The sequence below is a fragment of the Nannobrachium achirus genome (genome assembly GCF_963921795.1).
Source record: "Nannobrachium achirus genome assembly, chromosome: 15".
NCBI lineage: Eukaryota > Metazoa > Chordata > Actinopteri > Myctophiformes > Myctophidae > Nannobrachium > Nannobrachium achirus.
This window is the reverse complement of record NC_137822.1, coordinates 35,125,583-35,152,963: the sequence shown is the minus strand read 5'-3', so window position 1 is coordinate 35,152,963 and position 27,381 is coordinate 35,125,583. Positions and strand designations below refer to the sequence as shown.

General features: G+C 43.1%; 1 protein-coding gene across 1 annotated transcript in view; it reads left to right on the top strand.

Moving 5' to 3' along the window:
* loxhd1a (lipoxygenase homology PLAT domains 1a) overlaps positions 1–27,381 on the top strand; it is a gene marked incomplete at both ends in the record, with an annotated part of 86,418 nt that overhangs the window by 7,263 nt on the left and 51,774 nt on the right. Inside the window, 14 exons of the mRNA XM_080743585.1 lie at positions 1,040–1,154; positions 1,707–1,718; positions 5,631–5,711; positions 9,585–9,769; positions 12,879–12,977; positions 13,590–13,738; positions 15,757–15,880; positions 16,750–17,006; positions 19,839–19,974; positions 20,601–20,761; positions 21,182–21,268; positions 22,025–22,160; positions 24,096–24,250; positions 26,315–26,475. Coding sequence (XP_080599711.1) covers positions 1,040–1,154; positions 1,707–1,718; positions 5,631–5,711; positions 9,585–9,769; positions 12,879–12,977; positions 13,590–13,738; positions 15,757–15,880; positions 16,750–17,006; positions 19,839–19,974; positions 20,601–20,761; positions 21,182–21,268; positions 22,025–22,160; positions 24,096–24,250; positions 26,315–26,475 — 1,858 coding nt within the window. The remainder of the gene's footprint in view (positions 1–1,039; positions 1,155–1,706; positions 1,719–5,630; positions 5,712–9,584; positions 9,770–12,878; positions 12,978–13,589; positions 13,739–15,756; positions 15,881–16,749; positions 17,007–19,838; positions 19,975–20,600; positions 20,762–21,181; positions 21,269–22,024; positions 22,161–24,095; positions 24,251–26,314; positions 26,476–27,381) is intronic.

The following is a 27,381-nucleotide window of genomic DNA, read 5'->3' as shown; positions in this document are numbered from 1 at the left end:
GTCTGTCTGTCTGTCTGTCTGTCTGTCTGTCCGTCTGTCTGTCTGGTAGCTGTCAAATGAGCGTGTGTGGAACATGAGCAAGGTGTGGCTGCCACGTTACCATGACTACGAGGCAGACACTACAGGTAGCCACGTTGCATGGAAGGAGGTGTTACACTGCTCAAATACAGTGGCGTCAGTTCAGCACGCCTTCGTGTGTGCAAGTCACCAGTCATGTTGCCATATGGACCTTAGCAACAGGCACGATGAGTTTATTTTAAGTACATTTTATTTTGTTCTCCTGTAGCCAAGGTGGTAGCTGGATATACCTTGCCATACACAATTGTCACCTCTGCTCAAACGCAGCGCTGCAAAAACAGACAACAATGTCGTTATTTACATCATTTAATGTACCATGTCTGAGAATGTCTTTCTGTTAACTGATACTGTATTGTGTGGTCCCATGCAGTGGTGGGAAAAGTACAAAGTTTTACTTGAGTAAAAGTATTAGTACTGCGATGTAGAAGTAGTTAGAAGTAAAGGTCTGGAATTCAAAATGTACTTGAGCAAAAGTACAAAAGTGTTGGCATCACAATGTACTTAAAGTACCAAGTAAAAGTACTCATTATGCGGAATGTCCCATTTCAAGTTTTCAAATGTATGAAAATCTTTTGAAAATAGCCAAAATGTATGGGTTGAAGTGGTTAAAGTATGCTTTGTAATAATAATCAATATACAGTAATAAACAATATAGAAATTAACTAGTAATTATACAGTTTTCAAATAAATGTAGTGGAGTAAAAGTACAACATTTGGATCCGAGATGTAGTAGAGTAGAAGTAAAAGTATTGGAAATTGGAAAGACTCAAGTAAAGTACAACCTCCAAATTGTCGTTAAGTAAACATACTTAGTTACTTTCCACCACTGCTTGGTACCTTCACCCTTAATTTAGATGTTGTATAACACTCTCCTCTCTCTCTCTCTCGCTCTCTCCCTCTATCTCTCTGTCTCTCTCTCTCTGTCTGTCTCTCTCTCCATATCTCCATTTTTATCTTTCAGTATACGAGGTGGTAACTGTCACTGGTGATGTTAAAGGAGCAGGCACTGATGCCAATGTGTTTGTTAGTTTATTCGGAGAGTATGGCGTGACTCCAAAAACGCACCTGGCCAGCAAGTGAGTTCAAGGGAGCCTTTTTTATTTCTTCCCACACTTCAACTCCGATAAACACATTCTTTAAACCAGTGATTCTCAGCCTTTTTTTCATGTCAGGGTTCCCCAGTTTGATTAATTAGGCGATGGACCCCCATTTGAGACCCCAATCTACACTGGGTTAGGGTGTAGATTGGAATGGAACCAAACAGACCTGTCTATCTGGTTCTGGTAAGCTTTCGGAGTTACAACAAACCCACAAGGGTCCATTTGGTTACATTACAAACATTTAGCTGGAGCCCCCTCGACATCCCTTGGGGGTCCCTGGACCCCACTTTGAGAACCACTGCTTTAATCGACAAAGTCATGGCCTTTACTCACTGTAATACTGTCGGGAAAGGAGTTGGGATTCAATGAGTCACTTTCATGATAGCTTTTAATAACTGGTACTGCATAAATCAATCATATATTATTTTGTATGTGTTGTGTGGCGAGGTGGACATAGCAGATGGTTGGTAATAACAATTCATGTCAACGTTTAACTGTTTAACCTTTTGTGTTCCTCTAATCCCTCAGCACAGAAAAGAGGTATTTTCTTATGAGTCTACTAAAAGATGTTGTTTTACACCTATGCACTTGGCACTGTATAAGAGAGTATTCCTGTTATGTGGACAACATTATAAAGTGTTGTTTAACATGCTGTGACCTCCGATTTACGGCTATGAAACCAAAGAGAGAACAAACTGCCAGCCCTACTGCTAAACTGTTATTGCTTCGCTGTACTTATCACGATTGGTACCTGCCCTTGTAAGCAATTTACTCTGACCCTGATGTGTCACACCTCTGAAGCAAGGGGGCAGCAATATTACAGAGGTACAATTGAGGTGCAGGAATCTCTTCTCTATACAGTGAGTAGACTAAAGTATGGGACACTCAGAATATCTGGAGTAAGGATGAACTACGTGACATGGCAGGTCTTCTGTTCCATTTCGAACGTAAATGAAAGAAGACCACGATGTCATCACTGTTTATTGATTGATGAATTCATAGACAAGAATGCATATAGTCTCTGTCGGGCAGAAACCTTTGCATCTCCAAGTTTCAAATGTGTATGTTTTTTGGTAAATTAAAGCCCTACCCAGCAAGCACAGTCATTGACCTGGACCAATCAGTGACGTCTCGATTGGGGCCAGATCAAGTCAATCCTGCCCACGAAAACGGACGCCCTGGATTAGTCAGAGAGGGTCCGATCGAGGCCAGATAAATATCATAACTAGTCAGATATGTCCCAGAATATAACCTTATTATGCTCATATTTCAACTAACATTACAAACAATAACAATAATCCTATAGTCCATGTGACATCCTGGTAATGACGTCAAGATCATCACCATATGGGCTGTGATCTGGCCTAGTTCTGAACGTCACCGGAGTCACCGGAGGACCTTATAGCGTCATTTGGCTTGCAGGGCTACTTCAAAATGCAAAAGTGTCGCACAAAAGTATAGTGAAAATAGCCGATCTACAAGCACACAACGCCTCAGGGCTACTTCAACATGCAAAAGTGTCGCACAAAAGTAGTGAAAATAGCCGACAAGCACAAGCACAAATAGCCTACAAGCACACAATGCCTCGCATCGCGAGGCGTTGTGTGCTTGTAGATCGACTATTTTCACAAGTTTAAATCATTTTTTAAATGACAAAACAAAACAGTTTCGGACATACAAGGTTTCCACCCGACAACAACGATATACATGAAGGAACATCTACAGTAGATCAAAAGGATCTTGAGAGCTTATTTCCATTGTGATCCAGGAGATGTCACCAGGGGCAGCATAGCAAGGCTGCTCTTATCTGATCTCTGCATACATGGACAGGTAGATTAGGTTGCATGTAACAGTCGATAGGATATACCAACACAGGTGTTAGGCCTGCTACTGTACTCCTATCCTACTCGCTGTCATTCACACCGTGGCCCAGCATTGTTCTGCCCCATAGACAATGCCAGCTCAGTGGCCTTGTGGTTAGAGTGCTCGCCCTGAGACCGGGTCATACCAAAGCAGGGTTCCCCAATTAGTTTTCCCCAAGGGCCGAATCATGTCTAGGGTACCAAGCCGAGGGCCACAGCATTGCAGGGGACAACGGTGGCGTTCCCGCTACTCCAGCGACAGTTCAGATATCGTCGTTGTCGGGTGAAAATCTTCTATGTCCGAAACCGTTCGTTTTGCATTTATCATTTTAAAAATGATTTAAACTAGTGAAAACAGCCGATCTACAAGCACACAATGCCTCGTGACGCGAGGCGTTGTGTGCTGGGGTTGGTGGGGGCCTGACAGTAGCCCCCCGTGGGCCGCAAATGGCCCGCGGGCCGCCTATTGGGGAACCCTGTACTATAAGACTCAGAATAATGGGACCCGCAGTGCCTCCCTGCTTGGCACTCAGCATCAAGGGTTGGATTGGGGGCAACATACTAGCGTCATCACGTTGCCTCACCCTCACACTAGGAAACAAGAGATAGGCTGCTGCCCTATGTGTCGTTCATGACTCGGCAATGCTTACTTACAGATAAAACAGCAACATGCCATGTACAATGCTATGTCATGAACAGTGCACTTTTTGGAATAGAATGAATGTTTTCAGTTCTACATACTGCACACTGTCATACTGCAAATAGAGAAAACAGCTGATCTAAAAGTTCATAGCATGTCGTTACACGATGCATTGCGAGCTTGCAGATCTGTTTCTCTATTTCTGAACATTTTGAAATCCTTAGAAATGTCTAGATTTCTTTATACATTTTCTAGAAACTTTTAGGAATTTGTTTGCCTATAAATTACGACTTTCCCCAAATAGTGCCACCAGTTTCAAAGTTGTTCCATTGCATAGCAACGACATCAATGAAGAGGAGTTTCACCTTACTCCGATAGATATTAGGTCCTACCTGTATTATGTTTAATGAGAACTCTTTTCAGCATGATACTGGTAAGTGATGGATGCTCTATGGATCTCAGCACATCTGTCTGATTGACCAATCAAGACGGAGACAAAAAAAACACAAAATATTTGGAATTCCAATGTAATTGACACACGTTCATATTGCATGAATTCCAAAGTTTGTGTGAGGGTTTGCTTGTTCTCCGCGATGTCTTCTTAAAAACCCTCCCTTTACAGGACAGGCTGTGTTCATGTGTGCTGCTGTCTACAACTGCTTCCCGCCTGTGATTCTTCTTGTTTATCATGCTCTTTGAGCCATAATTAGTGCATGCTACCATGTCCTTGTCAGCAGATTCAATATTGGCCATTATCGCAGGCAGGGGAGCGTAGGAGGAGATCTGGGTCACAGACAATAGCAGGTACCCTCTATTGTTGAGAGGAAGGGTGTCTGATTCAGCAGAGTTGGCAGAGGAGCTCAGTCAAACACGCAGACACAGCTCATCACTCTGACGGCTGAAAGGGACATGAAACCCTAGGCCAATGATTACACTTTTTCATTTCAAGGATCTTTTTATCTTTGGGACCTCAATCTACTACATACTCTAATAATTTGGTGGTCCCTGGCACCGACTTTGAGGAGCAGTGCCCCAGCTAGGGCTGGTTTTGAAGTTCGTTTTCCAGTTCAGGGTAAAAACTACAGCGGGTTAAAAACATGGCAAGCCAAGAGTCAGTCTAGTAAGCATTAAGCAACACAACTGCGTCTACTCAAATTAACAAGGGGTGTGTGCCAGGATTCATGTTGCCTAGGCTACAAGTATAACAACAGCAATGGTTCTCAAACTTTTGACATTTGAAGGTCTCTGCTTAACTTTGACAGTGTAGCCTACAAATGGAACCAAATTGACCTGTTAGGGTTAATTCGGTTCCATTTGTACACTGTCAAAGTTACAAACTTGTAGGGTCAGTTTAGACCTCCATAAAGGAGTCCCTGAAATCCACTTTTGAGAACCACTGTACTACACCCATCATTCATTTAATTAGCCACAGCTGTGTTGCCTGGTGTACTATGAGGCCAGTATGCAGCCTGCATATGTTTTATTCTTCTGTAGTTTTTAAACTGTACTTGAAAACAAACTACAAAATGGTTCCATCACATTTTTAGGAGCAGAGGGACATCATCACTGTGAGGAGCTGGAGATGAAGGACTAGCCTACTGTAGGTTGACATATCAAAGTGACAAAACCCAGAAAGGATATGGTGTTAATTTCAAGCCCATGCTCTCTTATCTTTGTATGGTCTACTCTGTATCTATTTACCCAACATTCTTAATACCTCCCACCCTCTCAAATATGAATTCACGCGCGCGCACGCACGCACACACACACACACACACACACACACACACACACACACACACACACACACACACACACACACACACACACACACACACACACACACACACACACACACACACACACACACACACACACACACACACACACACACACACACACACACACACACACTTTCATGTCTCACATTGTGCCTTTCCAAAATTACAGAAGTCGAACAGCATTTGAGAAGAATAAGACGGATGTGTTCCGCATCAAAACACACAACGTGGGGCCAATCAAGAAGCTCAGGTAGGTCTACTGTATAGTGATATACAATTATTATAATAAACTTGAATGATAATGTCATAATAATGATATTGTAAAAACAGATCTAGAAGCTCACAACACACCACAACATTTTCTGAGCTTGTAGATCAGGCATTTTCCCAGATGTTCATCCCAGAATAGTGGGATTCAAGTGGCTAATGTTACATTCAAAATAAGCATCGAATAAACATTCACATGAATGGTTATGCTGGTTATGGTTATGGTTTAGCTGGATAGTAGCTACGACGGTGCCATGTCATAGTTCCGACCTCCCATTTTTCTGTCCTCCCATTATTCCGACCCGACCACCCTGCAGACCATAGGCATGGGGAGACTATGTTTTGCACCTTGTCCGTCCGTCCACGTGTCTGTTTGTCCTTCCGTCTATGGACAGCTAATCTCTGGCACTGTTGGCATGATGGCAGCGAAACTGTACTGTACTGTACACAACATCATCACACATTTTTGGAACAAAATGCCTCAAATCATGAATGCAGCAGTGAAAAGCCGAAGAAGACATGGTACCCTTTTCACATTGGACTATTATAGCATCACCAGGAGGCCACAATAACATACCTGACCTGGTGGAGACATGTGCTCGGAAGAGCACAGCTTCTAGTTTTTCCTGTGTCTACTATCTAAATGAAATAAACAAAACTGCTTAAAAGTCCATATCATTTTCTATATGTTGCAGCTATACAGGACAATAATAACATCAGCTTACAAATTGAGTCAGAACCCTTTTATTTTCCGGCAAGGCTGCTTTGGGGATTTCATTAAGTGATGTTATTGAGTTAAGCCCCGTCTGTTGTTGGTGGTTTATGTCTTACTGCTGGGGCTACTCAAGCTTAACGTACGTCACAGACAAAAGTGAAAGCGGGCAACCAGATTACAACAGAGATGGTAGAAACATGGATTGCTGTGACACTGTGGGCTTTAAAGCTTTAACGCAGGGGCTGTAGCAATGTTGCATAAATAATCATGGTCTCGTGGTTTGCAGTGATATTCTCCACAGCACACTGTAGAGCAGGGTTCCCCAAATAGTTTTCCCCAAGGTCCGAATTATGTCTAGGGTACCAAGCCGATCGAGGGCCACAACATTGCAGGGGGCGACGGTGGCGTTTCCACTACTCCAGCGACAGTTCAGATATTGTCACTGTCAGGCAGAAACCTCGTATCTCCAATTTTCAAATGTGTACGTTTTTTGGTAAAGCAAAGCCCTGCTTCATCATACAAGATCGTCGCACAAAACTAGTGAAAACAGCCGATCTACAAGCACACAACGAGGCGTTGTGTGCTTGTAGATCGGCTGTTTTCACTAGTTTAGTACATTTTTTAGATGATAATTACAAAATGAAAGGTTTTGGACATACAAGGTTTCCACCCGATAACGACGATATACTAGTGTTGTTGCTGCTCTTATACCACCATTATTACTGGGGTTGGTGGGGGCCAGACAGTAGCCCGCCGCGGGCCGCAAATGGCCCGCGGGCCGCCTATTGGGGAACCCTGCTGTAGAGAATGAATCACTACTTTTCTTTCTTAAAAAAACTAAACAAAAAAGCATTTACAGTAGCCCATGTACCCCCTTTTCGTTATGCCAACTAATTCCTCCTCACATATTTCTGTGTTGTCACTAGGGATGGAGCTTGTTCATTTTTATTGATAATGAGCAACTTATCAATCCTGTTAATTGAGCTGGGCTTTTATCGAGCCCACTATTGAGCATTTTCTAATATTTTGCGGAAAGATGTGAGATGACAAATTCTGAACAGAACTGTTATCTTTTATTATTGGCCAGTTGTCGTGACTGTGAGTTTGTGGCTGACCACCATCTATGAATACAATTAACAAAAGTATAACATACTGTATTTTGCCTATCATTAAAACAACCATTCATTAATCTGCAATAAGTGTTAAATGCCTTTATATTAGGAATAGTACTGTAATAATTTCTTGATCGCCTCTTGTCTTGATTGTTTAAACATGATGTCAAGGTACGCTAAATGCTCGATAACAGGCTTGATAAGCCCAAAGCTTATTGATACCGGGTACTCAATGAATGTGTTATTGAGTATGTAACAGGCTTGTGTTTCGAGCTCCATCCCTAGTTGTCACTGCTGTTGTATCCTACTAACTCACCTGCTAGTGAGGAGCCCCCACCAGGAGGACGTAGGGCCTTCGTCTTACTCCTCCCAACCAACACTCCCATCTGACAGGTGCTGCCCCAACCTGTAGGAGTAAATACAATGACCAAAATCACTCAAAAAATCTCAGAACCCATGAAATACGTTACACATCACAGTTCATTTAGTTCCTGTAGTCAAAAAGAGCCATTATAGGCCAGTGGCCAATTCTGATATCTTCACAAATTGGTACCACCCAAGGTGACTGTAAGTTTTTTACATTTTTGACCTTGTACATGTCTCTAGTAGTTTACATTTTGGTATGATAACCCCTTCTGAGACCCAGCTTAATTGTTGTTATCAGCCGCTAGAGTCGTGTCCCATTAACTTTACATTACAGGGGGAAAAAAGCAAAAATTAATCTGCTTTAAGTAGCATATGAGGGGTCAAACTAGGGGGTTTTCATGATTCTGAATCTATTGCAAGCATTTGTTTTGCACAAAAAACAGATATCAGAATTGGCCCCTGGCCTATTATAATAACAGACCTCTCAATACAAACTTATCAGGTTACTACTTAAACTCATCCCTGCTCATTATGCAAGGAAGGGTGGGATGACTCAGGGTAGAGGAGTACAGCAACTTGCAATGGGCCTGGTCTTCAAGATACTCAAGGTATCAGTGACTATGGGCTGTAGTCTACCTGTCAAACTACTGAAATAACGTGAGGCACACACAGGCACAACATCAGATGGAGCTCCACTGATCTCGTTCAACCCAGATTCGGCACAAACATGGGGTTAAATTCATTCTGCTGTTATGTTGTTATGCCACAAAAGTATGGAATGCCCTAACAACAAACCTCAAAAAGTGTGATTCCTTAGCCTCCTTCAAAACTGCCATAAAAGAGCACCTTCTTCATGCAATTTGCACCCACACCCTAACCATAGCCCTACCACCGACCCCCAAATTGTTTTCTGTACACTTTTGTTGCTACTATTGTTGATGATTTAGTCTTTAATGTCATGTCTTTGTCTTTGACATGTTATGTCTTAAATGTCTTGATGAATTGAATATAGGACCACGATCGACCACAGTTCCTTTTAGCATCATTGTACTGTATACTATTTTTGCAAACTGTAACTGTTAACACTCGCATGACTAACAGGTCATTTTGACCTGTTTTTGAGATTTAGAAATGGAATTAGATCGCTCAGGAAACACTCAAAACATTTCATTTCATATTTACAAAACGTCTCAAATGGTAGAAAAAAAACAAGACTTTGCTTGTATGATAAGGAAAAATCATGAAAGGGAAAATTTCTCAGAGTTTCCCGAGCAAACCCAAATCACCTCAAAATCTCAAAATCAGGTTCAGTCATGCGAGTGTTAAAGGAGAGTTTCGGCCCAGAAGGCAATCTTACCTCTAAAAGTACTTATTTGGTCCACCAAAAGATGGTCCAGGATGCAATAATATATTTACTTGTGCCAGCAGAGCACAAGTACTGCAAGCCCTGGTCGCTTAGGACCGGTAAATGCAAAATAGAATATAGCCTATTGCATCTTTTGAAAAAAGAACACTTGGACCATCTTTTGGGGGACCAAATAAGTACTTTTAGAGGTAAGATTGCCTTTTGGGCTTAAACTTTCCTTTAAAGTATTCAGTCAGTCAATAAATCAATCAAAACAGTTCATCATTACTAGCTGACCGCAGCGCTTTGGGTCCTCAGGATCGAGCATGACAACACAGGGCTGGGGACCAGCTGGTTCCTGGACCGGGTGGTGGTGACGGACATGCAGCGGCCGCACCTCCGCTTCTACTTCTCCTGCAACAACTGGCTGAGCAAGGAGGAGGGAGACGGCCTGTTTGTCAGGGACCTGCTAGGCAGCCAAAACCCCATGGATCTCCCTAAATGTACGTCCACCCTGCACACAGCCTTGTAAACCAGCCTCCTCCTGCATTCGAGGCTACCCTGCACACACCTTTTCATCACTTGTCCTGTGGTGGGAAGTTATAGTCGGGGGATATCTTAAAAGATCCTGGAATAAATTCCTTACCAAAAAATGTCTTCACCAATGTGTTTGTAAAGGTCTCTAGTAACACATCCCACAAAGACTGAAATTCAGTTTCCCTAGGAGAATCTGTGACAGCTGCTGAAAGTTGGGGTCCCATTAACTTGAAAAAAACACACCAAAATAAATATGCTTTAAGTAGCATGTGAGGGGTAAACTAGGGGTTTTTCATGATTCTGAATCCATTGCAAGCATTTGTTTTGCAAGAAAAAAACATTCCTTGGGGTAAAGGTGGCTCCCACAAAACTGTGAAAAGTGATGACTCATCACTAAACCATAGTTTTGTGGGGCAATGTTTTTTGCCCAAGGAATGTTATTTGTGCAAAACAAATGCTTCAATGGATTCAGAATCATGAAAAACCCCTAGTTTGACCCCTCACATGCTACTTAAAGCATATTTATTTTTGGTTTTATCCTGTATAGTTAATTTCCCAACTTTAAGCAGCTGTCATGGATTTTCCTAGGGAAACTGAATTTCAGTCTTTGTGAGATGTGTTACTAGACACCTTTACGAACACATTGGTGAAGAAGTTTTTCGGTAAGGATTTATTCCAGGATATGACACTATTTCTGAAGATATCCCCCGACTAGGTAGGGTAGGTGATAAAAAAAAAAAAAAAAAAAAAAAAAAAGTACAGTTTTCGTGTAGGTGACAGGCGGCGGGCCTTCCTCCAATCATGATCAAGTGGAGGCAGGCCTTGGTATGCGTAAGGCCCGCCCCAGCTCGACCATGATTGGAGGAAGGCCCCACTCTATCCTGATTTGGAGGAAAGAAAACCTGTCACCCAACAGTTTTGGTGAAGCAATTGAAACTGCTATTTTCTCCTCACAGGGGATATTTCTAATTGTTTCTAATTTTACATACTTTTACTCAAGTCAAAAAATGTAGTACTTTTTCCACCACTGAATTTGTCCTCTGCATTTACCCATCCTAACTATTAGGAGCAGTGGGGAAGTGTCATCAAAGCAAAATTACACAGTATAGGGTTTTGGGTTGTGTACTGTAGTTGCCTAACCTCGCCTCACCAGGCTTTAGTAGTTGCCTAGCCATGATGCATCTCCAAATATTAGCGATTAGAAATGGATCTTCCAAAATTGACTCCTCTTTTGGTTACATTGCACAGTGATATACAGCTCTCCAAGTAAGTATTTTAGCACACAAACGATAGAAAAGAAAATGCAGTGTCAGGTTTTGTAATGTTATGTTATATATTGGCACAGTCAGCTTTTAGCACACAAACCGGGGGGGATGTTTCTGGGTGCAAACCAGGACATGACAGTGAGGTGGTAGTCAAGGTAACACAGGAGAAGCAGATTGCATAAAGATACATGAGGCAACTTGGCAAGTCATACAAGTCATATGCCTAATGATACAAGCATGCATGCATGCACACACTCGCGCGCACACCTGCATGCACACCTGCACGCACACCCGCACACACACACACACACACACACACACACACACACACACACACACACACACACACACACACACACACACACACACACACACACACACACACACACACACACACACACACACACACACACACACACACACACACACACACACACACACACACACACACACATCTATACTTGGAAGGACTTCAACATTTCAGAACAATAATTTTATGCCATTTTTAAAATGTCTTGGCAATTGTAACCGCAAGCCTAAAACTGAAAAATAGCAGATACTCTAGCTCTCAAGCTTGTGAGCACACACACACTAACACGCGCGCACCCCGAGTGATGAATATTTAAACTGGAAACAGGCTTATTGTGATGACTCCAGAAAGCATCCTCCGCTAGCGAGGGTGGTTAGAGTGTCTTGTCCGCCCTGAGACAGGGAGTGGAGGTTCACTCCCCGGTCATACCAAAGACTGTAAACATGGAACCTGATGCCTCCCTGCTTGGCACTTAGGATCCAGGGTTGGGGTAAATGCTACTACGCTGCTGAAGGCAGCAATCTGGCTCTACTCAGGAGCTTTTTCACTCAACAAAATAAACAAAAGACAAAATAACAAATACTGGTCTAAACAGAAGTAACAGAACGAAAAATAGGCTATAAAGGTAAGGGAAGGTTTAACTATATAGGCTACTCAAGTAACAAAGTAAATGTAAATACCGTAGTAGTTACTTAGGCTACTTACGTATTTACGTAGGCCTATATAGGCCTACTGTATGTAGCCTATACTGTATTTACACAAAATGTGTCATCTTAGCCGGGGACCCAGTCACCAAAATGGGAGAGGACCTGTGATGTTCTGCCATACTTTTTATTTCTATTTTATCTATTAGTTTGGTCATTAAGGTCCACAGAATGAGAGGCCTGCTCTGCCGGAAACATTGCAAAAAAAAGTTATGGCCATTAATTTTGTATATTTCCTGTCCCATCGACAAGACTAAAAACAGAAAAAGAAATCTGCTTTAAGTAGCATGTGAGGGGTCAAATTAGGGGATCTTCATGATTCTGAATCCATTGCAAGCATTTTTTTTTGTATTTCTAGTGGGACAGTGAATATACAAATGGCCATAACTTTTTTTCGCGATGTTTCCAGCAGAGCAGCCCTCTCATTCTGTGGACCTTAATTACCAAACTAATAGATAAAACAGAAATAAAAAGTACCCTATTCCTTGAGCTTTTGGGCTTGTGGGTCCCCGACTATCTGCATTTACCCATCCTATAACAACTAGGAGCAGCCATTGGGTTCTACGGCGCTCAGGGAGCAATTAGGAGTCTTGCTCAGGGACACACCTTGACAAAATTTGACTTAAGTACAGTACTTCAGTAAAATGTACTTAGTTTACTATCCACAACTGCTTATTTGCATGCCAGTCTTGCATTACACCTCAGGGACAATCTGTGATCAAAAACAAAGAAATCTGTGCCCATGTCTTAACCTCCTGCCGTATGTTTGTGTTTGCTTTGTTTTGTCTTTTCGCAGCAAATAAATACATTGTGAGTGTGTTCACTTCCGACCAGAAGGGCAGCGGTACGGATGCCAACGTTTACCTGAACATCTTTGGAGAGAATGGAGACACAGGTGAATTAGAGTAGTGGTGTTGAAAGAATGAACGCGAGCAAAAACGCAATATAAAAGCCAGGTGCAGCACGGCTCCAAAAGTGAATAATGTGAAGAATGATAGCCAGCACTCACGTTCTGTCCATTCAGGCACTTTTCATTTATTTATTGAAGCAGGCAACATGACCAAGATCGATGCGTTTCGCAGGGCTGGATTAACCATTGGGTCGGTGGGGCCGTTGCCAACATGACCAAGATGGATGCGTTCCGCCGTTTCGGCTACAAGCCTTCTACACTGAGGAAGGCTTTGTAGTAAACTCATCCGTCTTGGTCCTGTTGCCTAAATAAATGAAAAGTGCCTGAATGGACAGATTATTGAGTCCTGGCTATCATTCTTCACATGAATTAGTGTTTAAAGATTTATTCTTCATCGTACGACGACATTGTGCTCCGAAAATAGCATATCTACAAGCTGATGGCCAGTTGTGAGCTTATAGTTTGCCTTCAGATAAGCTACATCGAAACAGCTTAATTTTCTTTTACTCAGGTAGGTCTTTAGTGTTTTGACTGAATTTACGAATACTGTTGGTGATTCATAACATAAAAATAGTGTAACTTCATTGCACACTCAAGGAGAGAGACGGCTGGCCAGTGACAAGGACAACTTTGAACGCGCAACGGAGGACAAGTTTACGATAGAAGCACCAAATCTTGGGGGGCTCCGGAAAATAACCGTTGGCCACGACAATAAAGGCTCATCAGCTGGCTGGTGTCTGGATAAGGTACTACTGCTGCATGTTACGACCAGGTCTATCGGTCACCAGGTGCAACACCAGTTTAAAATCCAAAAGAGACATTCATTAGTGAAGAGGAAAACATGGGTGAATTACCTCAGGATGGGCAATCCTATGCTTCCCATTAACACAAATACAAGTACATGGATCTAACCTACTCTTGACTAAAGAAAAAACACGAACGAACAAATAAGAAGGAAAGAATAGACCACCCACCCCTATCCATGTTAACACTGGCCCATCTGATTGCCCGAAGAAGGTCTATGTAACAGAAACACGTTACGTGTGTTGCTTAAATCATTGGTTCTCAAAGTGGGGTCCGGGGATCCCCAGGGGTCCTTGAGGGAGTTCCAGGGGGTCCCCAGCTAAATGTTAGATAGTCAGATACCAATGCACCCTACGGGTCTGTAACTAACTCAGAGAGTTCAAATGGAACCAAATGGACACTAACGGGTCCATTTGGTTCCATTTGTAGACTCTCAGAGTTAAATTAACATTGATTTTACAATATAAATTGGGGTACCAGAGATAGAATTGACGTTAATTGGGGGTACATATAAATAAATGTCAAACTGGGGGTCCTTGAAATTAAAATGGTTGATAATCACTGCTAGAGCCCCAAAGATCTTCTCTTATGGGGGTCCCTGGCGTATCTTTTAAAATGGGGGTCCGCAGGCTTATAAGGGTCAATTTGAGGGTCCTTGACGTGAAAAGGTTTGAGAACCACTGGCTTAAATAAAAGTGTTCAGTGTTCAGTGCAAGTGCAGACGGTGTGAGGGTAATTTTATTTCATTCTCTACGCCTGATCCCATGCCTACGCACCTGTCTCTGAGCCGATCAGGTGTGCATAAGACGTTGTTTCCTCCAACACTGGCCAATGTAAACCACTGAATAAGCACAGACTGGTGTGGTCGGCGGCTACTCTGGGGAAAGACATCTAAAGAATGGCGACAGCCAGCTTTATAGTCCACAGCCTGGTTACAGGAGCCAATCACTAGCAGAGGCCAGCTAGTAGCCAACCACTCACATTCAGACACCACTCAGTCACCACTCACACCAGCTGGTAGTCAATCACTCTCTCACTCACTCACCTTATGACTGTCTATGAGTATGTTAATTCTCTGAGCATTGTACAGTGTAGATTGGGGTCCCAAAAAGATAAAACAAACAAACAAAAGACCTATCAAATGGATGATCGTGACTGAATGCAATGCATATCAAATTGGGGGTCCTTGTAATTAAAATGGTTAAGGATGACTGGTCTCATCATGTGTCTGTGTGACGCCCCACAAGCCCTGAAAACTAAACTCCAAACAGCCCAAAATAAACTAATTAGGGTCCTGCTTAAACTTCCCTATCAGACTCACCTCACCGCTACTCACCAGTTAAGAGTGGGGTGGCTCAGAGTAGATGACAGAGTACAGCAACTTGCAATGGGCCTGGTGTACAAGATACACTACACCACTATGATACCCAAGTACCTGTCAAAATACTTTATAAACATTAAGGATGTCCATAATTACAACACCAGAGGCAGCGCCACAGATCACTTTCAACCCAGAGTCAAAACCAACAAAGGGTCAAACTCTTTTTTCTGCTATACCACCAAAATGTGGAAAGCCTTACCGAAGGCCATAAAGGAGTGTGGATCACTAGCATCCTTTAAAATTGCCCTGAAAAACCACTTACAGGCAGCAGCCGTTCGCAACTGGTAAAAAATGAACCTAGCCCAACCCTACCCTCCCCTGCCCCTTCTTTGTATATACTGTTTGTTTAGACTTACTGTCTTCTTTTTTGTTTTTCTTTACATATCTACTGCATAGTACTGTGTTCTATTTGTCTGTCATTCAATGTTATATGAGATACTTCAATGGTTTCCAGTGGAAATAACCTTAGTCTTTTCATGGATCTCCTTTTAGTAGACCTTGTACCAGTGAACTGTACCGTCATGAAACTGTACCTTTTCCTATGCAAACTTCTAATAAAGTCTTCAATCAAATGTCCAGGTGATAATTGATGACATGGGGAACAAGGAGATCTATGAGTTCCCCGTTAACCGCTGGTTTGCCCTGGATGAGGGTGATGGGAAAATACAGAGAGACGTATTGGTGGGGACAGGATCACCCATGGGTAAGAACAACTCACATCACTGAGTAATATGTTAAAGTATTGTAATTGCGACCGTGTGACGTGTGTGACGTGTGTGACACACGTCACACACGTCACACACGTCACACTTTTGCCCTGCTCATATCTCCACAACCGTTGCCCCCATCCATGCCAAATTTTGCACACACACACACACACTTTACCTGCCAAACTACAACCTCCAAGGACCCCCGGAGCTTCAGGGACCCCCAGGTCCCTGGGGGACCCCCAGGTGTAAAAGATTACCAAATGTGCAAAAATGACCAAATGACCACCCCAACGGGGCTGCTCACGGGGAATTCCCGGGGACCACCCACTCCTGGTGCTCCAGAACGGATGCAAAAGTGGTGGCGCCCCCAGTGGAGGACCCCCTCCACTGCAGCTCACATAAAATGCTGTAACTCGGGCTGGGAGAGCCGGGGCCAGTACCTATTCGTCCGCCAAGGCAACGCGGAGACCCCACCCCTCATTTCTCACATGGCCATCTTCTAGCGCCACCTACGGTTGCTTATCTCCCGATTAGGGAGTCTTACTGGTGTTTAGCAGACTACAGTAAGTGGGGAAGTTCGCCCCCAACGGGAGACAAACCTCTGCCCCCCAACTCAGCAGACAAGGCAAGCAACTCGCAATGCCAAGAGAGAGCTCTTGCAGGGTTGTTACAGTATAAGAGCTTGTGATATATTGGATCTATTAGAACACTGGCTTGTATTTCCATTACCTGAAAAGGAACAGTTTTGGACATGCAAGGTTTCCTTCTGACTCCGGTGATAGGCCTACCCACACACAGGTAAGATTATCAATAACTCACTGTTGCATTGATAATGATGATGAATGTCTGTTTGTTCCTATAGGGATAGTTTACTATATCTCGGTGATGACGGGTGACGTGCGAGGTGCAGGCACCAACTCCAAGATCCACATGGTGATGCACGGCACCAAGGGCCAGCAGAACAGCGGCAAGATCTTCCTGGAGGGAGGAATGTTTGGCTTTGAGCGCTCCCTGATCGACATCTTCAACGTGGAGATCTGCGAGCTCATCAGCCCTCTCAGCAGGGTGACCATCGGACACGACAACGCTGCCATTGGCGCCGGGTGGTACTGTGAAATGGTACTGCATGTCCCACACGCTTATTGAATGCTTTGACCAGTGAAAAATAGCACATATACAAGCTCACAGCGCGGCACCGAGTGCCGCGCTGCGAGCTTGTAGATCTGCTATTTTTGAAAAAGTCGTGAAAATGTGCGCAAATCTTTGAATGTATGTATTTTCAAAGCGAACGTTTGTAACTCAAATTTTGCTTCTGGGGGGTCCCTGGAACTAGATATTTTGAGATGGGGGTCCGTGGCCAAATAAATATCATTTTGGGGGTCCTTCACATGAAAAGGTTTGAGAACCACTGACATAGTAGTCTCTCAAGAGCAGACTAACTGAGCTCCAGTTAAGTGAAAATTTTAAGGACCTTTTCTTTGACGATGGCTAGCCAGATTGCTGACATAGAAACATAGGTTTTTTAAAAAAAACCTTAAAAGGATTCAAAAGACACTTATAGAATCAGGTCAAAATTCTAATTTTCATGATTTTTCAAAAATAGCAGATCTACAAGCTCGCAGCCGCGCTGTGAGCTTGTATATCTGCTATTTTTCAATAGTTAAAGCATAAAATAATGATACACAATAATGTGTACCCGTTCTAAATGGGTTTTAATTTCACAAACATGAGTTCATATAAATCGGAGATATTGTTGCGACCGGAGGTCGCATTTACTACCAAAACCTCCACCGGCTGTCTGTCTGTCACACGTCACACGTCACACTTTTTCCCTGCTCATATCTCCGCAACCGTTGCCCCGATCCATGCCAAATTTTGCACACACACTCCTTACCTGCCAAACTACAACCTCCGGAGCTCCAGGGACCCCCAGGTGTAAAAAATGACCAAATGTGCAAAAATGACCAAATGACCATCCCAACGGGGCTGCTCACTGGGAATTCCCGGGGACCACCCACTCCTGCTGCTCCAGAACGGATGCAAAAGTGGTGACGCCCCCAGTGGAGGACCCCCTCCACTGCAGCTCACATAAAATGCCGTAACTCGGGCTAGGAGCGTCCGGGACAGCCGGGGCCGGTACCTATTCGTCCGCCAAGGCAACGCGGAGACCCCACCCCTCATTTCTCACATGGCCCTCTTCTAGCACCACCATGAGGCCCATTCTTGCAAAACAATTTTTTGGACACTGCTCCTCCAATTTTTGCCCTAAAATCACGCAAATTGGTACACAGTATGTCTACACTCATTTCATCAACTTGGATCTGTCCCATATTGCGCCACCTTCAGGCCGATTTTTAAAACAAATTTTTTGGCCACTGTTCCTACAATTTTTGCCCTAAAATCACGCAAATCGCTACACAGTATGTCTACACTCATCCCATCAACATGAATCTGTCCCATATAAAACACATTTTTGCACACTGCTCCTACAGATTTTGCCCTAAAATCACGAAAATCACTACATAGTATGTCTACACTCATGTCATCAACATGGATCAGGAAGATTTTGGAAAAACAATTTTTTGCCCTATTTGTGGAGATAAGCGACCAACGGTCGCTTATCTCCCGATTAGGGAGTCTTACTGGTTATTAAGATTATCATATTAAATCAAGCATATCACTCACAGAAAATAGCAGATCTACAGCCTTTTTGCCAAGCGACACGATTGATGAAGTACTGTATGTATACCAGGGGTCAGCAACCTTTTTTGAAAACAAAGTGCCTTGTTTTTATTTTCTAGATCGTCCGTGTGCCATGTCAACATAAATTTGAATGACACGCCATCAAACATTCTGACATATTTTGATTGGCAGGACATTGTTATATAGACTTATATAGACTTAATTTAATTGACCAATTGTTTTTTTTTAAAGATTTGATTTTAAAATGTATAAAAATCCTCTCTCTCACACACTTCTGCCAGTGTGCCAGTGATCACCCTCCCCTGTGCCAATGTTGGCACCTGTGCCTACGGTTGCCCTGATGTATACAGTATAAATTAGGCTTTATAGGTTAGCCAATATAATGTGAATTTGTTACAGTATAGATCAGAAGCCCAGGGGTAAACATTATAATTTACTGTAACTATAGTCCATATTCTGGGATACGTGCCACACCATGCATCTACACGATGCTAAGAGCCACTATAAGTGTATAAAAGTCCCAGTCTGCCAATATTGGTTGTTATCACTGTAGCACGCTGAGCGCTATTGTGGGTGGTTGTTGCTGACACAATTCATGAGGCAGTTTTGTGGTCTTAATTGACCACACGCAGTCAAGCTGGGTGCTGCTTGCTGCTTTATTGCACCATTGAGCCATCTCTCTCTCTCTCTCTCTGAGTGACACTGCACACATGTTTTAATAAACAGCTTAAATTTGGGAAAAGCGTACATTTAGCTTCCTCGCTATTCATATGCCTATATGCACATGTGCAAGTTCAGAGCCATTGTTCAACCCACTGAGGACAACAATGGACCCAGTGGTGACCTCATGTCGTCACCCAGGTTGTAGGCCTACACTAGCTCTCCCAATCTGCTTCTGAGATGACAAATCAATAATCAACCTGAACTGGAAACAAATGCTTAAGACGATTGAATATCGTCAATGTCGGGTGGAAACCCTGTATGTCCAAAACCGTTCGTTTTGTGTTTATCATATTAAAAATGATTTAAAATAGTGAAAATACTGCAGCCGATGCAGGCGTTGTGTGCTTGTAGATCTGCTATTTTTGACAGTCTTTTACGATGAGGAAGGGCTTTACTTAACGTAACAAATTTGAAACTTACATGGTTTCTGCCCGACATTGACGATATGGTTACGACTCCGAGCCAGAACCTATACCGATTAGAACTGAACACTATTTGAACGTGTCATTGTTCCCATCACGCCAGGTGACCGTATACTGTCCGTTCACGGGCATCGAGCAGACGTTTCCCTGTGGAATGTGGCTGGACGAGGACGAAGGCGACGGACTCATTGAGAGGGAGCTCTACGAGATGGTTTCTCTCAGACAGAAGAAACTCAAGCGTGAGTGATCTACTCCTTCTCCTTTTGCACCAGCAGTTCAAGTGTTGGGAACCACTGCGGGCCTAAGGCAGTCTCAACATTGGGTCTGGGAATTTCAAGGAGTACAACTGGACCGCACTGAGGATTTGACAGTGTAGTTTGGGCTCCCAAAGTTAAAACATATAAAATGATGGGGCCGTGGTCTAATGCATAACAAACTGGGGCTTTTTGAAATTAAAATGTTTGACAATCACAGCCAGTGAGCAAGAGGTCTGCTTTGTTATCAACCGTGGGTCTTCTAAGCCTATACCTACACCAACACTCGGGTGTAGGTGCTATAGGCAGTGGCTTTACGGTAAAGATCATTTCTGAAAGCTCAGATGTACAGTGGCGGCATAGCTCAGGGGTAGAGAAACGGTTACTAGAGCACGAAGGGTTCCCGAAGCGTTCCCAGTTCGAATCTGGGCAAGACTCTGAACCCCTAGTTGCTCCCGATGAGCTGCATGGTTTCCTCCGCCACCGGTGTATGAATGTGTGCGTGAACGGGTGAATGGTAATGCACAATCTATGTAAAGCGCCTTGGATAAAAGCGCTATATAAATGCACCATTTACCATTTACAGTGCTGTGCCTCCTCCTTCCCCCCAGAGTTCCCCTGGTCTCTGTGGATCTGGACCACAGACGAGAAGGGGGCAGGAACCGACGCCATCGTGTTCGTTCAGATCTACGGGGAGCAGGGCAAGTCTGACGAGATCAAACTGGACAGCAAATCGGACAGCTTTGAACAGGGTCAGTTGGACAAGTTCATGGTAAGAAGGAAGTCACCTTCCACACGTAATAACCATGGTGCAGGTGTCGTTTTCAGTCCAAGGTCCCCTTAGTTGAGAGTGAGATGAAGCAAGGACCCCCACAACCTGTTAATAGATTCCATATAGTTTCATCCTTTGACAGCACAATCATCAGTGTATTTTGGAATCATGTCAATTTGTTTTTAACCACTTGAACCATCAATACTTAAAAAACGTCTTAGTCTGCTCTTTTCCCCGGTCTACAAGCTCACAACGTCTCGCTGCGAGGCGTTGAACGCTTGTAGATCTGCTATTTTTGGCTAAAGTTCTCCTCTAGGGGTCCCTAGTGCATATTACTTTAATATTTCCTAAAATAATATACAACTATATCATCATAAATCTGTTTCACAATATTTACTTTCATCCTGTTATTCTAAATAGATTGAAATGCCAGACGTAGGAAGGCTGACAAAACTAAGAATCTGGCATGAGAAGAGGAGTCCATTTGCTGGCTGGCATTTTGCAAGGGTGAGATCCAGTGCTTGGTTATATCTGTCAATATACAGTACAGCAAGGCTTTAAATGGGATGTTAAAGGGAAACTAGGTAAAAGCTTTTATTTTAGCAGTCATTTCCCTATATCAGCCACTATATTACTGTGCTGAGCTTGTAGATCTGCTATTTTTGAAAAAACGATAAAATGTGTGACCCTTTTCTATAAATGCCGTCTAAAACCTTCTTCTAAAATTCTTTGGTTCTCAAACTTTTGGACCCCCCAAAATCACATATATTTGGCCGCGGACCCCCATCTCAAAATGTGTTGTTCCAGGGACCCCCCAGAAGCGGAGATTTGAGTCACAAAAGTTTGCTTTGAAAAATATATATTAAAACTAAAGATTTGAAAGATTTTTCAAAAATAGCAGATCTACAAGCTCGCAGGGTGGCACTCGGTGCCGTCCTGCGAGCTTGTATTTCTGCTATTTTTCAATAGCTAAAGTGTGAGACGAAAGACTCTTGCACACCTAAAAAAAGCGACAGGTGCGTCGAGGAGAGACCAAACAATGGTCCGGTAAACTGAATAAGAAAAAAGTCCACGCACACCGTCTTCAAATGCAAAAAAGATTTGATTGGGAATCACAACATTTCGGTCTTATTTTGATAGACTGATGAAGGTCTAAAAACGACCGAAACCTTGTGATTCCCAATTAAATATTTTTTTCTTATTCAATAGCTAAAGTATAAAATAATTCCGGGTCTTATCTTACTCTGTGTTGCTCTTCCTCAGGCCACGCTGGTGAAGACGCTGACCAGGGAGAAGTACGACTTCCAGTGTGGACGCTGGCTGGACGTCAACGAGGACGACAACGAGATCATCAGAGAGCTGCCGGCCACCGGGGACCTCATCCCCGAGCCTCTGCCTTGTGAGACGCACGCACGCACGCACGCACGCACGCACGCACGCACGCACGCACGCACGCACGCACACACGCACACACACACACACACACACACACACACACACACACACACCCCAAAATGACTTTTTTTCTTTTGATTACTCACCCCATGGAGACTATGAGTTCAATAATATTTTTTTGTTTTAGTCGCATTCCTAAGACAACAATTTGATTACAATAAATGTACCCCCATTGATTCCGGATGGAAACCCAAATGCATTTGGGTCCCCATAATTCTTTTGTCTTAGGAATGCGACGTGATACATTTTGGCGTGGCAAATTACTTTTACAGACCCGTTATGGTCATTCAGGGCCAGCTCTTTATGTGTTTCTGGTCATTATTGTCTACTCATTTTGTATGTCCTGTGGCAAAAATGGATTCTTTACAAAAAGGTCCACCACAAGCCAACATGGCGATGACCACGCGATGGCGACCACACGATGACCCCTGATTCATACACGCGTGCACGCACACGTGCGCACACATATTGACACAGTCAACTTTGTTTGTGTGCCAAAAAAAAAGAGGGGGGATGTTTGTGGGTGCAAACAAGGATATGACAGTGAGGTGGTTGTCATAGTAACACAGGCATAGAAGCAGATTGCATAAAGATACGTGAGCCAAGTCATACAAGTCATGATACCCAAGCACACCCTCACACACACACTCACACACATACATGCACACACGCGGACACGCACGCACACACACACACACACACACACACACACACACACACACACACACACACACACACACACACACACACACACACACACACACACACACACACACACACACACACACACACACACACACACACACACACACACACACACACACACACACACACACACACACACACACACACAGAGTGATGAATATTTAAACTGGAAACAGGCTTATTGTGTCTAATGACTCCAGAAAGCATCCTCTGCTAATGATGATCCAGTTCAGTGGTCTTGTGGTTAGAGTGTCCGTCCTGAGACTAGGGAGGTTGAGGTTCACTCCCTGTTCAAGTCATACCCAAGGGTCCCCAAATTATTTTGGGGGGTCCCCAGATGACTAACTCAATGAGAAACATTGTTTTCTCACTCAACAGTAAACAAACCAATAATACAGTTTAAGTGTATGGAGGGTATCTGCACATTTCTAAAGTGACAATTTAAGGACTTTTTAATACCTATAAAATTACTAATTAAACATTGGCCAAATTGTCAGATATCAGAGGCAGCAATTGTGAAAATAGACGATCTGCGAGGCGTTGTGAGCATGTAGATCTGCTATTTTCACAATAGAACCGTGTTATACAAAATGTATATGCCTCGTCAGGGTGGTGGGGTGTGTGTGTGTGTGTGTGTGTGTGTGTGTGTGTGTGTGTGTGTGTGTGTGTGTGTGAGAGTGTGTGTGTGTGTGTGTGTGTGTGTGTGTGTGTGTGTGTGTGTTAATACATACAATTCCAAGTGCTTGTCCGGGTGGGGGTCCCCAGTTCAAATATGTTTATTTTGGGGGTCACGGCCTAAAAAGGTTTGAGAAGCCCTGGTATAGAGCATTAACAAATTAATTCACCAGGGGCATTGACAACTCATTCTTATGACTTCCTATCTAGCCAAGCTTTATAAACTATAGAGAATACAATAAAAAAAATCAAAATATGCGAATATTCGACTTCGGTGAAAAACATCGAATAGTGACTTTGATATTCGAATATTCGAATAGTTGATGAATGCCCTAGTCACTACTAGAAAATGTTAGATTTACGGTCCATAGATTTTGGCTCCAGTTGCAACCTTGGGACGGGAAATGGCGCTTCATGTGATACACAGTAGCATGTGTCATGACATTTTATGCCATACAGAATGTTCAGAAGAGTTCTTCTCTGCTTCCATCCGTCTCAGTGATAAAGTATCGCGTCACCATCTGCACCGGCACCATCAGTGGGAGTGGCACCGACGCCAGCGTCTTCCTCAATGTCATCGGTGACCTGGGTGACACGGGGGACCGACTCATGTTCATGAGCAAAAACAACGCCAACAAGTTTGAAAAGGGCAATGTGAGTACCTGACTTATGAGAGAAATACAGGGTTCCCACAGTCATGAAATTCCTGGAAATAGTTTGAAATTAGAAAAATATTATTCCAGTACTGGAAACGTTTTGGAATTCATCAAGGGTCCTGGAAGGTCTTTTGTTATTGATTTTGTTAATACCTCTGAAATTACAAATTAAACATGGGCCAAATTGTCAAATATTAGAGGCAGAAATTGTGAAAATAGCAGATCTATATGCTCACAACGCCACGGAACACAATAGAACAGTGTTATACAAAATTCCTCAACTCTTAGTGCTCGTCAGGGTGCCGGGTCCCCAGTTAAAACATGATTATTTCGGGGGTCACGTCCTGAAAAGGTTGAGAACCACTGGCATACACTAATGGATGGAGCCTTAAAGCCTGCTCAGTTGTCTCTTCCTCCTGCCTTGCTGATTGGCTGCTGGCTTGCTTGCCCCCACCGCCTCCCCAGCACCACCAGTAGGCTCTGCTGCTAATTCTGTTCCCCATGGGGGGTGTTTATATATATTTATATCTCCCTGCTCCTAATGGTTATTGATGTTCTTCTGTGCTGCGCTGAGCAGGGAGAGCAGAGCCTGACGCCAAAATAAATGTGACATATACACACTTGCATTACTCATTCATAATAATAATAAACATTGTATCAATCCTTATCGTGAGTTATCTGACTGAACCTGTCTTTGGGCATTGAGCATTGGAGTATGCAACCTGTTATTGAGCTGAATTATTGTTATATAGTCCTGGAAATTGGGTTAAATATTCTGGAAAAGTTTTGAAAAAGTTTTGGGAATTAATTGGTAAAAATGTGTGGGAACCCTGGAAATAAATACAATAATTTTCATTACTTTGATGATGAATATAATTTTATAATGTCTGAGAAGGTGGACCTGACTTTCCCAGAACAGGGATGCCAGGTTGAAATTGGAACCTGCATCTGAACTTAACCCATTCAGAACGGGTACACATTATTGTGTATCATTATTTTATGCTTTAACTATTGAAAAATAGCAGATATACAAGCTCACAGCGCGGCACCGAGTGCCGCGTTGCGAGCTTGTATAGATCTGCTATTTTTTTTAAATCGTGAAAATTTTAATTTTGACCCAATTCTATAAGTGTCTTTTGAATCCTTCTAAGATTTATTGAAAAACCTATGTTTCTATGTCAGCAATCTGGCCAGCCATCGTCAAAGAAAAGGTCCTTTTCACTTAACTGGAGCTCAGTTAGTCTGTTCATGAGAGACTATTATGTCAGTGGTTCTCAAACCTTTTCATGTGAAGGACCCCCAAAATGATATTTATTTGGCCACGTGAGCTTGTACGTATATCTGCTATTTTTCACTGGTTAAAGCGTTCAATAATTCTAGGCCTAAATTTTAAAGGACAACTCCGCCCTAAACAACATCTAGGCTCATTTTCCTAATTATATTGATCCCAAATTACTGTCCATGGGAAATTCCTGTTTCCCCAGCATAACCTAGCAGCCCTCATAGGCATAGCTTAAATGAGCCTTTAAGCCCATCATTTTTATGCTATTTGTCAAAAGTGTTACTTTTGACAAATAGTCAAAGTAGTTACTAGTTGTCATTACAAACAAATCCATGTCTTGGTTGTCCCACACAAGCCGCCAAGAGCCTCATAATCATGTTTTGGGGTGAGCATGTGGCACAACTGCCAATCAAAGTGACTGTACTGGCCAATCACAGCTAGTCTTTTCCGGGACTTGGCAAAACACATAACAGCATAACATCTAATTAGCAGAATGTGGCAGCTCGTGTGGGACAGTGTAATGACAACTAATAAGAGATTGATAAAAGAAAAAAACACACTTTTGACCGCAACAAATAGAGTAAAAGCAATAGTCTTATAGGCTCAACTCTATGCTATGAGGGCTGCTGGGTTCTGCTGGGGAAACTGGACAACAGGGGCATTCCTGCCTAATAGACCCCATGGACAGTCATTTGGGATCAATATAAGTAGGAACATGAACCTAGATGTTATTTAGGGCGGAGTTGTCCTTTAACATGACTTCATTGTGTTTTCTTGCAGCATGATGAGTTCCTGATCGAGGCGGTGATTCTGGGCCAGGTGCGCAGGGTTCGCGTGGGCCACGACGGTCGCGGGGGAGGCTGTGGTTGGTACCTGGACAAGGTGATGGTCAGGGAAGAGGGCCAGCCAGAGTCTGCAGCCATTGTGTTCCCTTGCGACAGGAAAGGCAATATTTCATAACATGTGAAGACGAAACAATTAGTGGCATGCTCGTTGTATTGCTTTATAAGAGGAATATGAATCATCATCAGCTATCATAATCTGCTGTGCAATGCAATACTGTTAAAATATCATGTACAGTAATAGGTCAAAGTCACCCCTGCAGTTATATACAGTGGGCCTATTGTATTCTATTTTGTTTTCTGTACTGTACACCAAGGTTATTATATTAAATAAAAACATAAAAACTAACTATAAAACATACATAAAAGTACAATAGTAATGACAACATTTTACTTTATAAGCTTGGACTTGGTCAATTCATTTCATACATAAATCTAGTATTGTGGGTGGATATGAAGCCTACCAATGATCTGATGTTTTGTTAGGTTTTTATTACACAATACCTTTTTATGACATGACAAGTACATACACCCTATTATAAAAAACGGGGCGCTCGGGTGGCACAGTGGTAAAGTACCCACCTGCCCACCAGTGCAGATTGTGGGTTCGAATCCACCGCGGCGCATCCGGCTTTGTCGGGCGTCTATACGCAAACTCAATTGGCCTGTGTTTCGGGGGAAGGGAAGCCGGACCGGGAGGGTGATAATATGTCACTGCACGTAGTCCTACAGGCTGGGGCGGCACCTGTCAGCGGGGAGTGTTGGGCGGGAGGAGTGTAGGACGAAGGCTCCACGTCCTTACGGTGGGGGCTCCTCACTGGCAGTTGAGTCAGTAGGATACAACAGCAGTGACAACACAGAAATATGTGTGGGGAGGAATCAGTTAGCATAATGACTAAATTGGGGAGAAAAAGGCGCTTAAATAAAGCTAAAAAGTTGGGGAATAAAAATAAACAGCTAAAACTTGATTTACTTGTTTTAAGCCTTTTAGAAAATAGACAAATA